Here is a 15,850-nt window from a genome sequence, read left to right on the forward strand (position 1 = left end):
ATTAATGTAATATGTGTTTTTTTTTATTAAAATGAAATAAAGTTTATGCAAAAAATAGAGTAGGTATACGAAATGTTGTACCACACAAAAGATAGAGTTTGAACACATCATTTATTATTAATAATTTTATAATATTTTAAGAAAAATGTTTAATCTTTCAAATCTTAAAACTGTGAATATTTTCATAATATTCCATGAATATTAAAATAATACATCAATAAAGTGGACATATAACACTAACAAAATATTTCCATAATATTCAAAATTATCAAATAATATTCTTGGAATATTCATAGCAATATTATTTTAATTTTTAATAATATTCATATAATATCATTCTAGGAATATTGTGCGTTTAACGCTGTTGCCAGGAGCTTTACGTTTCGACTATACAATTAAATAACAAAAGAATGAAGTTTCAGCCAGTTTTTGAAGGAACCACTGTGCGTCGATTCCACACAGCCGCCGTGGAACCATCGGGAGGTAGATAAGTAGGGATAGAGCGAACGCGAAGAGTGGGAAATAATTCGGGCGTCGCGACGACCGTGGGAGTCGCGCCGCTACTTCCGAGGAAACAGCATCCCGGGGGATAACATCACGTAATCGTTTTTTAGGTAAGGGCGACTTGATTTTCGCGCCGCGTTTTCACGCGTTTTTTTCCCGCGGCAAAGAGATCGATCGCGATCGATCGCGACGCGGTGTGCAGATCGCCGGTGTGCAGATCGCCGACAGTGCGCGGACGTAGATCTCGTCGCGGGGAATCCATCCGCTTGGATTATTTTTATATATTTCTGAATTTCGCATCGCAAAGATTACTTTGTGCCGGGAACAAAAATATCTTATTATAACAATTTTTTTTTTAATAATAAGATTTTATTCTCGATGAATACGTGGAAATTTTCTCCTTTTTACCGTGTATCATTTTTTGATTTTTATGCCAGATGTTTTACACTTTGATTCAGATGTCCAAACTCGAATCAAAGTTCTTCGAAAGCGTTAAAGATGACGTATACGTGATAAAGAGTTTTGCACTCAGCTTGAAAACTGTTTCGTGATTTTCTCAAAGTCCAAGGCGATATTTTTTCCTTTCTTTCGTGTTTAAAATATTTAGTAAAAAAAGTTCGGAAATATGTGCCGACATTTTCAGAGAAAAATATCCTGTACATTTTCGAAAAAAATTCCTTTTTGGAAGAAAGTTTTGCAAGAAGGTGCTCTGATAAATTACATTTGTATTTTATCGCGTTCAATCGTGACGCAACGTGGCGATCCATCATTCGCATTGTGAATGAAATTAAGATCGTACGCTATTCGCGTTCCTAATCGGCGTTGGCATCGTTAATGCAGTGCTGAGAAACATCGTCTGTCATAATCGTGATTACGAAATCATAATCATGCGATTGCTCCGCGCAATTAAACCGCGCTTATTTATTCGCGTAAATGTTTTGCTAAACGTGCTCATCTCTAACTGCTCATCTCTAACAGCGCACACTTGGCACACCCTCGCGCAAGCGCAATCGAATTAATTACGCTACTGTTAATCATCTTTGCGCACATCATTAACGTTATCCATCTCTTCTAAATGTTAAAATTCATTTCCTTCCTTTTTTTTTACAATGGAATTTTTACTCTACAGTTTGAAAATAATTTTGATTTTGTGAAACAACGTGAACGTTCGTTATGAATGCACAATTTATCATTGAACATTACCTAATTTTTACCCAACGATATTATCAACCTTTCATGATTTACTTAACTTCTAACGACGAAAATGTTTTCGCAAAGAAGCGCGCCGATTAATCAATAATTAATGCAATATGCTCTTTGTGTTATCGGATACCTACAAGGCAATTGATATTAACGTTAATACGATGTTATGTGGAAACTTATTTGCGCATTTGTTAATCATCTGCGAAGTTTGCTAAACAACGCACGAATTTCTGACCTGGTAAATGATAATAAAATGATAATAAAATAAAAACCGCAACGTGTTATCCTTTTAATATTTAAATAATGTTCGCGTGATGCAGTGGACAGTGTAATTAATAATTTTAATCAAGACTATTTTTTTCCAAATGACATTAATTAATACGGAACGCGTGTGCATTAACTTATTACTAATTCTAATAATGTAAAATTTGTAATGTTGACAATTAATTGACAAATTAACATCGCGTTTGCAATTTAATTGCGTTACTACACGATTGTGTTTTGAAACGGTAGTGCCGATTGTGCGCGGCCGGAATTATTTTGTAATCGATATCGCCGTTTTTAAGTGCCGTCCACCAGCTAAATTTGGCGGCCTTACGCAACGATAGAGAACGAACGCGATCTGACCGTTCTCGCTGGCTAAACATTCAGTTTCGTATTATTGCATGCTCCCTCGCGCGTGGAACGCGTAAATTTACACGAATCTACAATCATTTTGTACGGAAAATCAACGACAATTTGTTCGTGGCACGTCGTATATGCGCGTATTAGCAAATCCTTCGTTCGTACGCACTGAGAGAACGATTTTATTGAAATACAGATTTGAAAATAATTATGCTGAATCATTAAAGTAACGTACTAATAGTTACCAAATCTTTTTTACAGCGCAATATAATTAATTCAATGATCCAACATGATTATTTTCATTGTCAGATGTGTCTTTCAACGAAATCGTTCTTTTCGTGTGAGATTACATCGTACACTAACAATCGTTTAACATCACTGCCATTTTCGGAATCAGAAATTGCAATTTGTTATCTAACTGTGCAGAGCAATTAACCAAATAAATATATCTTCATAAGCGATTTATTAATGTTAAAATCGTTGCCGCACAAATATTGCATTCCGACGACGCGAAAGGCAACATTGCGTTAATTAACAATTAATCGTCGCTCCTCTAGGAAAACATTTGAAGCGTTAAAAATTGATATCAAGAAGTATCGATAACACGATTAAATAAAAATTAGCCATTGCTCCAGAATTGTGCCTTTTATAAGAGAAAATAGTTTATCGCTACCAAATAAAGATTGATCCGTCGCCCGTAGAGAAGATGCTCTATTGAGGGATCATTTACGAGTCTGTTAAACTTTCATTCATGTGCTAAACGCTCATTTGCTGCCAGGGAATCGCGATATACATGGACATCCGATACTTGGTGCGAATTGACACGAGAGCGCGACGCAATTGCGGGATTTATTTAAGTCCACCGTTTCGACGGAATTCGTTAAATAATTCGAAATGTGGATCTAGCGGGGATTCGCTGAGTCAGAATCTAAAACAGTTGGCATTATATCCGCTGTAACTCATTACCGCATTTATGTACGATACGTGTGCATCTAGCTTGTTGCTGATTCACCTCACTGTCCACTTCGTTTTTTTTTGCTTTTGATTTTTTTTCATTAAAAAATTTTTAATAATCGAGTTATTACGTATTTTCTCATTATTAAAGCAATCTTTGACTTTTAATTTATATTGTTTGTATTTTATATTGCTAATCTTTTAATAAGTAAAGTGAGTAAAGGAAGTAACGTGGTAATCTTAAAGTAAAGGAATTTATTACAATAAACAAAGTTAAATACATTCTGATTTTTTTGGACAAATATCTAAATTATTATTAATTTTTAAGAAAAAGTGTTTCAATAAACTGATTGCTGTGTCAGTAACTGATGATATTTCATCAATTTAAAAACATAACTTATGAAATATCATTAATTACTGATATCATAATCAGTTTAGTAAAACACTTTATCAGTTCTCTTTTTCAAGAGAAAATTGGCACGTAATAATAGATTTAAAAATACATGAATTTAATATGATACGCAAGTATTCCTTGTTCTAATCTTAAAATTATTTTTTTATTTAATATCAATGTACCTAAGATATTTTTATAATTAATGACAGTTATTGTTAGGGAAGAAATTTATTAATATACTTCTAGGAAATATTATCCAATCCAAAAATATTGTTCAATGAACAGAGCAAAATGAACTAATGTGTTAATTCAATTTGGACACGTAGAAGGAACGCTATTCGCGTATGCCAACTTACGCGACTTATTTGAATGAATTGAAACGTACGAGCGGCTATACATTGCGCATAGTAAAAGGCGCAATGTATAGCCGAAGGTTGTGTCAACGAAGGATTGAGTAATGAGCCGATTCGCTCTAAATCATAGCCACTTTCCAAACGGATGCGCGCCAGACGCGTACTCGCCAATTAAGTCGAGCGGACAATCTAATCGAAAGAAGTCAGAGCTATCATTCGTCGCATTTTGGCACGTGCGATTCGACGTGAACGCGTATACTTCATCGGGAGGACGTACTAAATGTCATTTATGCTGTTTATTCCGAGCTGCGAATTTATTTCCAACGTGCCGCGCAATTTCGGCGCGACCTCTTATTTCGAACAACTTTTATCATCGGATGTATTTGCGTCGATGATCCGTGGTCGGGCCAAAAAAAAAAAAATGCATCTTGTTGTTGCCCGTGTAATAGATGAAGGAATCGTCTAAAAAAGACTGGCTGTCAAAACAATTCTATCATCGCTTGACGCGTTGTCCATCGCTCTTAACGCGTCACGGACACAAAGATGTTAAAATGAGGCGAAAATTGTCACGAAATGACAAAATTTGGAACTGATGATGAAATCATTTTTGTTTTTGAAAATTCAGTTAACGTTAAATTCAAGTTTATAAACTTATAACTTTACTTGATAGTTCTATAATTGCCCCAATGAGCAGACAATATTAAATTTTTAAATGCTTTTTATAAAAATAAACATTAAAAAAAATATTGTCTGCTTATTGAGGTCTTATTCGTTTATAAAGTTAAAAGATTTGCAAATTTAGTAAGACAAACGTTCAACTAAATATTGAGTTAGTTTAGTTAATTCTTTATTAAAAAATTTTAATAGTTGACATGAATGAATTATATCTTTTTTATGCAATTAAATAGTTATTAAATCAACCCAATGTTTAGTTTGAATGTATCGGATTAAATAATTTAGTTTTTCAACAATTTTTTCCGAGTGTAGTTTATTTACTATTCACGTGCTTATTTCTCAGAGGACTTTTCTATTCATTTTGTGTATCTCCCAAAAATGATGTAAACGGTTAAAATGATTTGTCCATTGATTTGATCATAAAACTAAATTTTATTTTAAATTTTTTTCTAAAATCTTAAAAGTAAATATTTTTGCATGATTAATTTTTCTGTACTATAATTTTTTTTTAATTAAATGTTACTAACTTGCTTGCAAATGTATCAGAAGCGAAGAGAGAATTGTTGTGAATAATGGTCTTGAAATAATTGTAATAAAACGAAAAAATTTATTTAAATCAAATATTTCAATTATTATTTATTATTATATTAATATATAAAAGTACAGATTTTGAAAACTGCACGAATTGATAAGTAATTAGCAAAATTATACCGATTTCAATTAAAAAATTTTGATTAACTCTAATTTAAAAAGCGATAAATTAAAAATATTATTAAAAAAGTTTTTATTATATATTTTTTGAATTATTAAAATGCGTAAAACAAATACTTATTATACAAATAAATCGCAACGATTTTCTTTCAATCAATTTTATCGTTACAAAATTAAAGTATATTGATAGAATCGAAACAAGAGGTAGCTTTAGCAATTTAATAGTCAACTAAAATAAACAGGTCAATGTACAATGCTCATTTGTCTTCTACGTGCAACGTACGTATCTTTCACCTCGGTCGCAGCCTCTCAATTTAAAAATAATTTCGAAACAAAAGATGTAGGCGGGTTGACGGACATTAATCTTCAATCCGAGGCTGAGGATAATTTGCGACACAACGATGTTATTGAAAGCGACAAGGAGGAGATTTGAATCATTACTCAATAAACACCGATATTATGGCTGTCGTTTTTGCGACATGTTGGCGAAAGATTTCAGTGAATAATACTTCATGATAATCTTAATTGGTACTAAAATTTGTAATCAAACTCTTATACGTCGCTATTTGTCGTTTACATCATTTATGCGTTTCACGTATAAAGTAAAGAGCGAAATCTTAAGAAAAAATGACGAAAATTCTATTAAAACGAAGCTAAATATATTTTACACAAACGTGTATTACATGTACAAGAGAATTTAATTAAAAAATTTATTTATCCAATGGATGTCACATCGATGGAAAGTATACGGATTAAGAAAATCAGTTGAGCCCATCGCGAGCGGTATACGTCGCTCCGAGTGTCCTAGTCTCTTTTAGAGGCCGAAAACGCGATAATTAAACCGCGTCTGCGATCACGTACACAGACGCAGAAATCGGCCCTGAAGAAAGGGAGAGTGGGCGCTCGCCTCGTGGATTCACGCCTCGTGTTCAGGGAGATTGCGGCCCGGGCCTCGTGCGCGTCGTGCCAGTTCAGTTCACGGGCACCAAATTAGACGCGGGTTATTTTCGACCGGCGTACAGCCGCTCGCTCCAGTTTGCCGACGATGACGAACCAAATTGCTACCGAGAGAGAAAGAGATGAGAATCCGTTGGACTTTTGTCTATTTAGCGCGTTATAGTACGCCAATGGAAGCCACGTGGAGGACGAAGAGAGGCCGGGACCACCACGTGTCGCACGCGCGTTTGGCGAAATGATTTTCAGCATTATTAGCTTTCCCCACGTGGCCACCCACGCGTGGGTGGCACATAACCAGAACGTGTGCTCATATATCCGAATTAGAGCTCACCGTTGTATAACAATTGCGATATCAGTGTTAGTTGACGTAGTTGATAATGCTAATAGTTAATAATAATTAATTCTAACACTAAAGCAGCTAAATGACTGATTTAAAAAAGTCAATTAAATTTATAATGGTGCGTTTTCCGAGATTTTCTTGTCGCACAACCGGAACGTTTGCTCATATATTCGAATTAGAGCTTCTCGTTGTCATTAATAACAATGCCATCGCGATATTAATGTTTTAGTTGATAATGTAGTTGACATTATTGATAGTTGATAATAATTAATTCCAATACTAAAATTATCCAAATATCTAAAAAGGGTCACTCAAATTTATGGTGCATTTTCCTCAATTTTCTTGTCGTAATACGTAAATAGTTAAATTAGTGAATTTATTTTCTTCTTTATTTCTTAAAAAAAAGTATAAACTTAAATAGAAGTTGATAGATATGATTAAATAAAAATTTTTTGATTTAATGTTACGATTAAGACTTGGAATATTTCTTATTATTTAGTACTATTTATTACGATTAAGTTTATTATAATTTATTAACTCACACAATTTATAAATTAATATTATTATGCACTAATTTGACAATTTATTCAATAAATAATAATTACGATTAATCGAAGATTTTTTACATATTTCTTTTTTATTATAAAAAAAAAGTATTCTTCGACGATTAGCTCGAAAGAAAATGTTTACGACTAAATTAGATAATCATCAAGATCCTGTTATAAAATTAGATTTCCTGTCAGAGCACCTTTTATCGGAGCAAATTTGAACCGTTTTGAAAAAGCTCGTATTTCTCCCAAAGAAAATGTCAATCTCCAGAGACCTTCGCGAGAGGATCGCAGTGCAGAATGTGTCTGATTTGCAGATAACAGGGAGAGGCAGCCGAATCTCGAGATGTCGAGGCCAATCCTAAGCAGGCCGCGCACCTTCATCTACGGCAGCAACTACGACAAGGGCGAGTCCTATTACAAGCCCATGGTCGACCACCTAGACCGGAAGTACAGCGGGCGGCCGTTGTTCCCGGAGCAGAGAAACTCACTAGCCGACGAGATCGCGGCGCGCCGTAACGACTTCGGTAACCTGTTCAGTCGTTTTCCAAAGTGGTTTTGAAGGAGTGTTGTAAAAAAAAGACTTCCCAGACCCTCCTCGAGAGATTGTCGACGGGGCTCGCTGAATAGATTTCGTTGTGCAAATGAAAAATGACTTGAGAGAAACTCTTGTCCGACTTCCTCCCCTAATCCTCTCCATCTCGTCCCTTCACCCCAACTCCCCACGACTCGCATGATCGGTTTGCCTCCAGGCGAGGCACTGCCAATTGATTTATCCGATTCGGCATCGCGATCCTCGGCATCGGATTTACGTGACCACGAGGATCGCGATGCGGGGCTCGAGATTAGGATGTGAACGGAAAGATCGTTGTCCAGGATTTTTGTTTAAATGAGAGATCTTTATGTTAACGAAGATGTGATACAGAAAGTGTACATACGCGTAGAGAAATAGCCACCCGCAGTAAAGTATTTGCTTTAGATTAGAATTTTCCTAGAGTTCCAACATGTAACGTATATATTTACTACTCAGCAAAATATATCAGAAATAAATTTAATCACAGATATCTAAAATAGACCGAGTATCATTTGAGAGTTAATCCACTAGATACTTGTGTGAAGAAACGTGTAAGATTAGATTTTTTTTTAATGTACGAAGAAAAATGGACGCAGCGAGAGATTCAACGGTATGAACAGTCGGCCATCTCGTCGGCTTTTTCCGTGATTTATTGGCATTATTAAAGTTAAAGCTCGCAGTCCTGGTACGCAGCGAGAAGGAGGCCCTCACATTCTAACGTTCGATCGAATTTTTTGATGTCATCCCTTTGCGTGCATCGATCTTTTACTGTCTTGCCTGCCGTCTGTGTAGTTAGTCTCTGGATTATATGTCTCTCCTATTTGATGTATCATCTTGCTGAATAAACGTTTGGTTTCCTAAGCATACGTTGACTTTGCGCGGACAGCCTTGGTGTGATTGACCGTATACATATATGTTGCGCTTGCTGCGACGATCATCGACGAAGATCGACGGATCGCAACGCGCCAGCTTCCTCGAGGCTGCCATCTCGTTTCGTCCGGCATCGACGTCGCGAAACTTCGCCTTCGTCGATCCCCCGGATCATTTTACACGCATGCACACTATCGCGCGTAGGTCGTTCGCGCCTCGTATACACACAGATGACATCGCCGGCGAGGCGATTTATGAAAGGTGTTGCGTGTCCTCTTGAATAACGCGTTCGCAATAAAACTGACAGTGATCGCTCGGGTGGTGACTGGTAGATTTACGCGGCTGCATATATATATATATAAATAGAAGAATAAAGAAAGATAAAAGACGAGGATTAGCGGCATCGATAAATTGTTGATCGCGACAGGGGTAGATGGAAATAGCTGAATGTCTGTGCGCCCGAAGCATATTCCAGAAGCGAGTACGTGAGCCGTTCGAGAAAATTTGACTCGGCTTCTTCTTCTTTTTTTTTATTTTTCTTCTAGCAACTCTATAAGCGCTGCAATATTTAATATTAAATAATATTCCTGAAATATTATTTAATATTGATAAAGAATGAATATTATATGAGAAGTAAATAATATTATTTACTTCAGTATTTCAATTACCGGAATATAATGTTATAATTTTTAAATGTAATAATTATAAAGTTTATACATTTTTTATGTATAATTCACATTAAGTTTTGAGCAAAAATAATATTTGTAGATTTTCATAATATTCCGGATATTAAAATAATATACCACAAATATTTAAAAAATATTATATTTTCAGAATATTATTTTAATATTATTTTAATTTGTAATAATATTCGTATAATATTCTAGGAACATTGTAGCGCTTAGGCGAAAGTAATTGCTGTAATCTTTAGAGTCACGTCATTAAAAATATATCTTTTTTCTTCTTAATCACGTTGCAAAGAAGAAAGACCCTCTCGAGATCGAGATTGAGTGTGAACGTATTAGATTTCTGATAGAAAAAAGGGAAACGAACGTGCATGTTATCGGTTCCTGCTGTATACTTATCTGGGACAACCTATGATGTCCCTTGCGTCGCGGTGGTGCAAAACCCGGAGGATGAGGACGTGGCGAGCGTCGTGCTTGACGTTAGGCGCGACCACTAGTTTATTAGCACAGTCGAGCTCACCGATGGTATTTTGTAGATGTGCCAGGCTGTTAATGCGATGCGCATCCGAATTTATTTTTGATCAAACGACACTAAAAATACGTGCAATTCGCGGTGTAAAGTTTGCTCGGCCGAATCGTTGTAAGTGGAGAAGCACGATATGTAACCGGCGAGATCGATCGTGATTTTTTTTTACACGGTAATCTCAACGTAATTTTTCTTTCGCACTGCACAATTATTATTCTATTTATTTAAAAATTAAATACACAATTATTTCGTTGTTCACAATCTATATATAACAAAACATACTTTTATTTTATGAACTGTTTCAATATTTAAAAAAAAAGTATTTAGAAAAATTAATCAGATAATTGTAAATTTGAATAATTATAATTTATGAAACAACGTGCAAACTTTGTAAATCTTTATTATATGATTATATATTTACCCTGCTGTTGCGCCTAACGTCAATGTACGTTTTCGTTAGAGATTTATAGATTAAATTATAACCAGTGTTGGAAATGGAGTCCCTCTCTAATTTTGCTTAAGACGATTACATCGATTTAAACGATTGATATACCTCAATGTCTATCGGCGCATAATGTGAAACACGATATTTTAAATAAAGACGTCTCCAACAAAATACTGTCTTCTTTGAATTTTCCCTCAACTGGTTATAATTTATATTTTAAATAGTAATTAAAATAATGTAATCTTTACAACGTGCCTCGGTGTAAAGAGACATATCAAGACGGTAAAATGTCAATGAAGAATATTTTTAAATAATTTAATTGCTAAATTAATAGCGAGCTCGCGAGATTCTCCGTCATTCTTTCCTGCCAAATCATCCATCCATCTCTCATCAGCTTTTCTCTTTCATTGAAAATTGTTGATGCGACTTCGATCGTTCGGCGCCGCTTCTCGACAACATCCTCATCATCATCCAACATCTCCCGTCCTCATTCGCACAAATCAACGCTCTTTTCTGATGTCGGTTTTTGCAGGCACGCGCGACCTCTCCGGTCCCCGCACTGGCTCCCTCGGCCGTGACCCTGACCTCGACCTTGACCCTCGTACCCGCGCCTCCCAACCACCGCCCTTCACCGACCCTCTGCTAGCTTTCGACGACGAGGACACCGTCTACGACAGTCGTGGGCAACGCATACCGGCGCGTCGCAGACTGGGCGACGATTTCGCGGACGAGATGATGGCGACGACACGTCGATTTCGTGCCCGAGTGGCAGCGATAGGCCTCGAGGACGACCTCGAGGCCACGAACGTCGCCGGCCAGGCTAGACGAAACGCTACCGATCTCCTGGAGAACGCGATGACCGCCAGGAAGAGTGCCAGAACAGCGATCGAGGACGCCGACAGCAGCTTCAAGAGGCGCTCGAGGCTCTTCGACGAGGTGGAGCGCGAGGACGAGAGCAAGCCGGTGCACGCTAGGTGGTCCAAGTTACTCAATGAGGACGACGACTTAGCGCCCTTGGCGGCCTTAACGCAGACCAGCGCCGCCGCTAGCCGGGCTAAACAGACGAAGGCACGCCTCCATGACATCGAGTCGGAGATGGAGGAACTCGCAGAGAGACAAGCCAAAAGGGAACGCAGAGCGGCGGCCCTTAGGGCGCTCGTCAACGAGAATGCCGCCGTGTCTGAGGCCGATGTTCTTCAACAGTCAGCCGTCAGCAAGAAGGTGCGCATCGCCGAACGAGCGGAGAAGCACGTCAGCTTTTAGAGATTCTTGCGATCTACCTTAATTCTCACAACGGTGTTTTACAGCCGTACGTTGAAATGATGAACGTTGTACGCTGAAAACTTCAAGGAAGGACCTTTTTGAAGAAGATTCGGTCTTAATTCAGTATACTTTTACCAATTAAAGGGGTTGTTTAGCTCCGTAATGTTCATAGCTACCGCAAGAAAAGCAACTTCTAGTCATTAAATGCGCCGATTTTATTCTGCAAAAAAAATATTATTTAAATATTAATTTAAATTCTCCGAAACATATAATGAATAAAATTGTTAAATAAACTTTATAAGTGCGTAATATTATTTTTATATTAAGTAATATGCCGAAATATCAATAAAAAAATGGTTACATGTCCACTCCTGATAATATTATATGAATATTAGATGAAGAAGTAAATAATATTATTTAACATTTCAATATTTCAATATTTGAAATAATCGGAAATATTATAACATTTAAATGTAATAATTATAAAGTTTATGAATATTTTATGCACAATAATTCATATTAATTTTTTTATCACAATAACATTTGTTAAACATTTTCATAATATTCTATGGATATTGAAGTGCTCCAAATATTTACGTAGAAACGGACATATAATATAATATTAACACAATATTCCCGAAATATTATAATATTAAAAGTAGTTTTTAATATTCTCGAAATACTATTTTAATATTATTTTAATTTTTAATAATATTTATATAATATTCTAAGGATATTGTGTGCTTACAAAGAATCAACTCAAGATAAAAGCAATATAATTCAAAATTGCATTTTTTAAATGTTTTTGTTAAAATTATTAAAATTTTTGTATTAAAATATAAAAATTATTTATTAAATAGTATCATTAGAAGTATTTAATCATCGTAAAAGATCAATCTCGATAATATAATAATTGTAAATCGGTTCGCTGTAAGGCACTGTTGTATTTGAATTTGTATACGATTATAGAATTGTTTCGATGTATGCGCCATTTTTTCGGCGGTGCCGAAAAATTATATTGATTATACATATCGTCGCTGCTCTGTTCGCGAAACGGACGTACTTACGACGATTCCATTAACTTTAATAGTGCTTCATTGACGGTGAACTGTCGGTAAATTTTACTAGCAACTAAATTGTTAATAAATTTTATCGACAGTATCCGATATCGACGCTTACGCTCACGGTGTTGCGCGTGCATTTGTTGCGCGTAATTCTATAATTATAAATGTATTAATATGTTAATGTGAGACGTATCTCTCTCGAAAATGCACTCAATCCCTCATTTTTAGCAATGAGGAAAACGATAACGACAGGTTCAATGATACGATCTAAATCCAAATTCGTTCTATCGATTATGTTGGATTTTTATTTTGTATAACCATGTGTGTTTCCGGTTACAAATAAAAGAATTTTGCAAAATTTTATACGTTCTATTTACAGTTAGATTATTTTTTTTACAAATTAATGTCGCGAAATTCGATGGATGATTTGATGAACATTACAAAACCTGTATTGCTCAAGATTTAATGTATTTTCGGGCGATACCTCTCGCGTAATTGTTTGCTTTTCCGCTCCGCAATCGAAGGAGCTTAAATGTTAATTGTTCCTAACAATTACGTTACATTTTAATACAATGGCCCAGTCGGCACAGTTTTGTGTTCACTATATAATAGCTGTAAGTTTTATATAACATAAAAGTTGCAGCCATGTTGTATAATATTTCTTTTTATAAATGAACGATAACGGCATATATACTTGATTTATACGACTAACTACTTCTTTGTATAACGTCCATGTGGTCAATGTTGAAATTCTATATATCGAAGCATCACATACCTGTTACGTATAAACAATATGTAGCATTAGCACATTTATTATATGTATTACATAAAAGGAAGCAACAAATACAAATAATTATGATGTAAATATATTTGTCACAAAATATATTTGTTATATAAAATATTATTTCCAAATTATACAGTAGTTACAAATTGTGTCGATTGGGGTAAAATTATTGTCGTACAGAACTAATTGTTATTATCAGTGCGATATTACAAAAAGATGGAAAGCCGCATTTTGTTAAGTTCATTTCGAAACGTCGTCTCTTTCTGCAAACTATTCTTCGCCATTCGGGAACACACAAGTTCTGTAACGCAAATTACTCAACACACGGCGAAACTTTTGAATTTATGACAAAAATGTATATTTTTTTTCTTATTTATGAATAAATCTCGTTTGAAAACTCTTTTCTGAGAACAAGTCAAGTAACACGTGTGTACATCACAAATTTTCCCGCATCTCCCCCGTTTTTGTTATATTTTTCTTATTTATTTGACATTTTACTCAATATTTTCCCTTCTATTTTCCGCATGCAAGATTCCGCACTGCATTGAGACTCTGCAGGTAAGAATCTACAATATTCTATAATGCTGTAAATAAAATCAACGAATATTTACATATTCGATTCAATACATATATCTGTAAAATTCTTACAGACAATAATGGCGTGCTTTAGATTAAGCAAAATTTATTAAAATGTTTTTGTTAGAAACAGTTTTTATTAAAAATTACTGCATCATGTAACATAATTAATTTCAAATTGTATATATAATTATTATCAACACGGTAATTTATTTTAAAAAAATTTGCATTACACAACTAAGAAATGAGATTGATATTAATATCTTAGCAATAATACTCGTATAATAATTTTAACACAACTAATATTTTAGGTTCTCGTAACCTGTCGGGAAATCGCGATGATTCCTACGACGAGCTGGATTTTTTGCTCGGTAGTCGATCTATTCTGGAGGATCCTTACGAGGACGATTTCGTGCTCACTCACCGTCGTTTCAAGGAACGCGCGGCCGCCGCGTTCGAGGAGGATATGGCGGAATTGAGACGCAAGCGGCGAGATATGCAGGTAGAATTATAAATGAAAGAGGAAGGTGATAATTTAATTAATATTAAAAATCAAAGATTAAATAAAAAAAATAAGCTACAAAAAGGTGCGTTCACCTTCTCTCCCGAGTGCCCCCCCCCCCCAGGTATCATTTTATCCTTGTATTCAGTAAAGGATAAGGATCAAATAATTCCTGGGAGAGAGTAATCTAAACTTACCTAAACATATTGAACAGACAAAGTCTTCATGTTGTCTGTTTTACCAATATTTTTGCCATTATCTGGCGCACTTGCGTGCTTGCAGGATCGCATCTTCGACGTGATTGATCTGAACGCCGAGATAGAGAAGGCCAAGAGCACGCTGGAGGCCGCCGACATCGTGTTTCAGCGTCACGCAACCAAGTTCGACAATCAGGATGACAACGAGCAGACGATGTCGGTAGCGCAGAAACTTGACAGAACGCGCAAGATCGGGAATGTCGAGCTGGAGAAGCCGAAGCCCAAGACCTTCCTGATGAAGTGGCCCAAGACGTCGTCGGTCGACGAGCCGGAAGCTACTCAGCCAGCCGCTCAGACAGGAAGACAGCGCAGGATCAACTCGCTAATTGATACCGGCGAGATCGGTGATCCGCTCGAAGCTCTCGCGATGCAGCCGATGAAGCGACGGTTTTTGAAGAGGAAGAAAAGCGTTTCGTTTTAAGGATCGAAAATGCTTTTCTATCCGATACTGTGTGTAAAATCTATTAATCTTACTTTAGCCGAAGATTCTTAAAATTTGGAATTTTTTTTTCATTTTATTTAAGAATCAAGTACTTGTATAATTAATGGCTAAATTAAAATTTTGTCTTTGTTCAAATTTAAATCATTTTAAATAGGACCAAGAATATGCCTTTTTGAAGTTGCATTTTTGAAGACTAATTCCTCAAATTAATTCTTCTTTTTTAATTTTTTCATTTAAAAATGACTTATATTTTTATAGAAGAAAAATCTACTCCAGATTAATTTAAAGATGCATTTTTAATATTCACTTTCCAAAAGATTAGATATTCGGCATTCTATTAACGTCATGACGAAGAAGCACTTAAAATCGCGAAGATATTTTTATTAATTATATTTTGCTTAATCCCTCTCTCATCAAAGTACAATTAATTAATTGCGTTCATTCATTTAATTAATCCAAGAAATTTTCTTTTATTTCTTGAAATAATTTTCCGTGCCAGCAGATTGTTATTATAATAGAAAAATAGTTTGTTCGTATTTATAATAAAGATTAAGTATCAAATAAAATTAAATAGTTTTAACGACTTTTCCCTAGAAAC

The 15,850-nt window shown here is 35.4% G+C and overlaps 1 protein-coding gene across 2 annotated transcripts; it reads left to right on the forward strand.

The window, feature by feature from the left end:
• The first annotated feature begins 451 nt into the window (after positions 1–451).
• Positions 452–15,832, forward strand: LOC105204082. 2 transcript variants are annotated; one of them, XM_039450790.1, is made up of 4 exons: positions 452–614; positions 7,581–7,790; positions 14,363–14,553; positions 14,836–15,832. In XM_039450790.1, the coding sequence occupies exons 2-4, from the start codon at positions 7,610–7,612 to the stop codon at positions 15,229–15,231; spliced, it is 768 nt and encodes a 255-aa protein (XP_039306724.1). In that variant the 5' UTR covers positions 452–614; positions 7,581–7,609; the 3' UTR covers positions 15,232–15,832. The 2 variants fall into 2 exon arrangements, with proteins under 2 accessions (XP_039306724.1, XP_011171427.1); XM_011173125.3 differs by lacking the exons at positions 14,363–14,553; positions 14,836–15,832 and adding an exon at positions 10,897–11,684 and having other exon boundaries at positions 461–614.
• Positions 15,833–15,850: the final 18 nt, after the last annotated feature.

The sequence above is a fragment of the Solenopsis invicta genome, chromosome 6 (genome assembly GCF_016802725.1).
Source record: "Solenopsis invicta isolate M01_SB chromosome 6, UNIL_Sinv_3.0, whole genome shotgun sequence".
NCBI classification, from domain to species: Eukaryota; Metazoa; Arthropoda; class Insecta; order Hymenoptera; family Formicidae; genus Solenopsis; species Solenopsis invicta.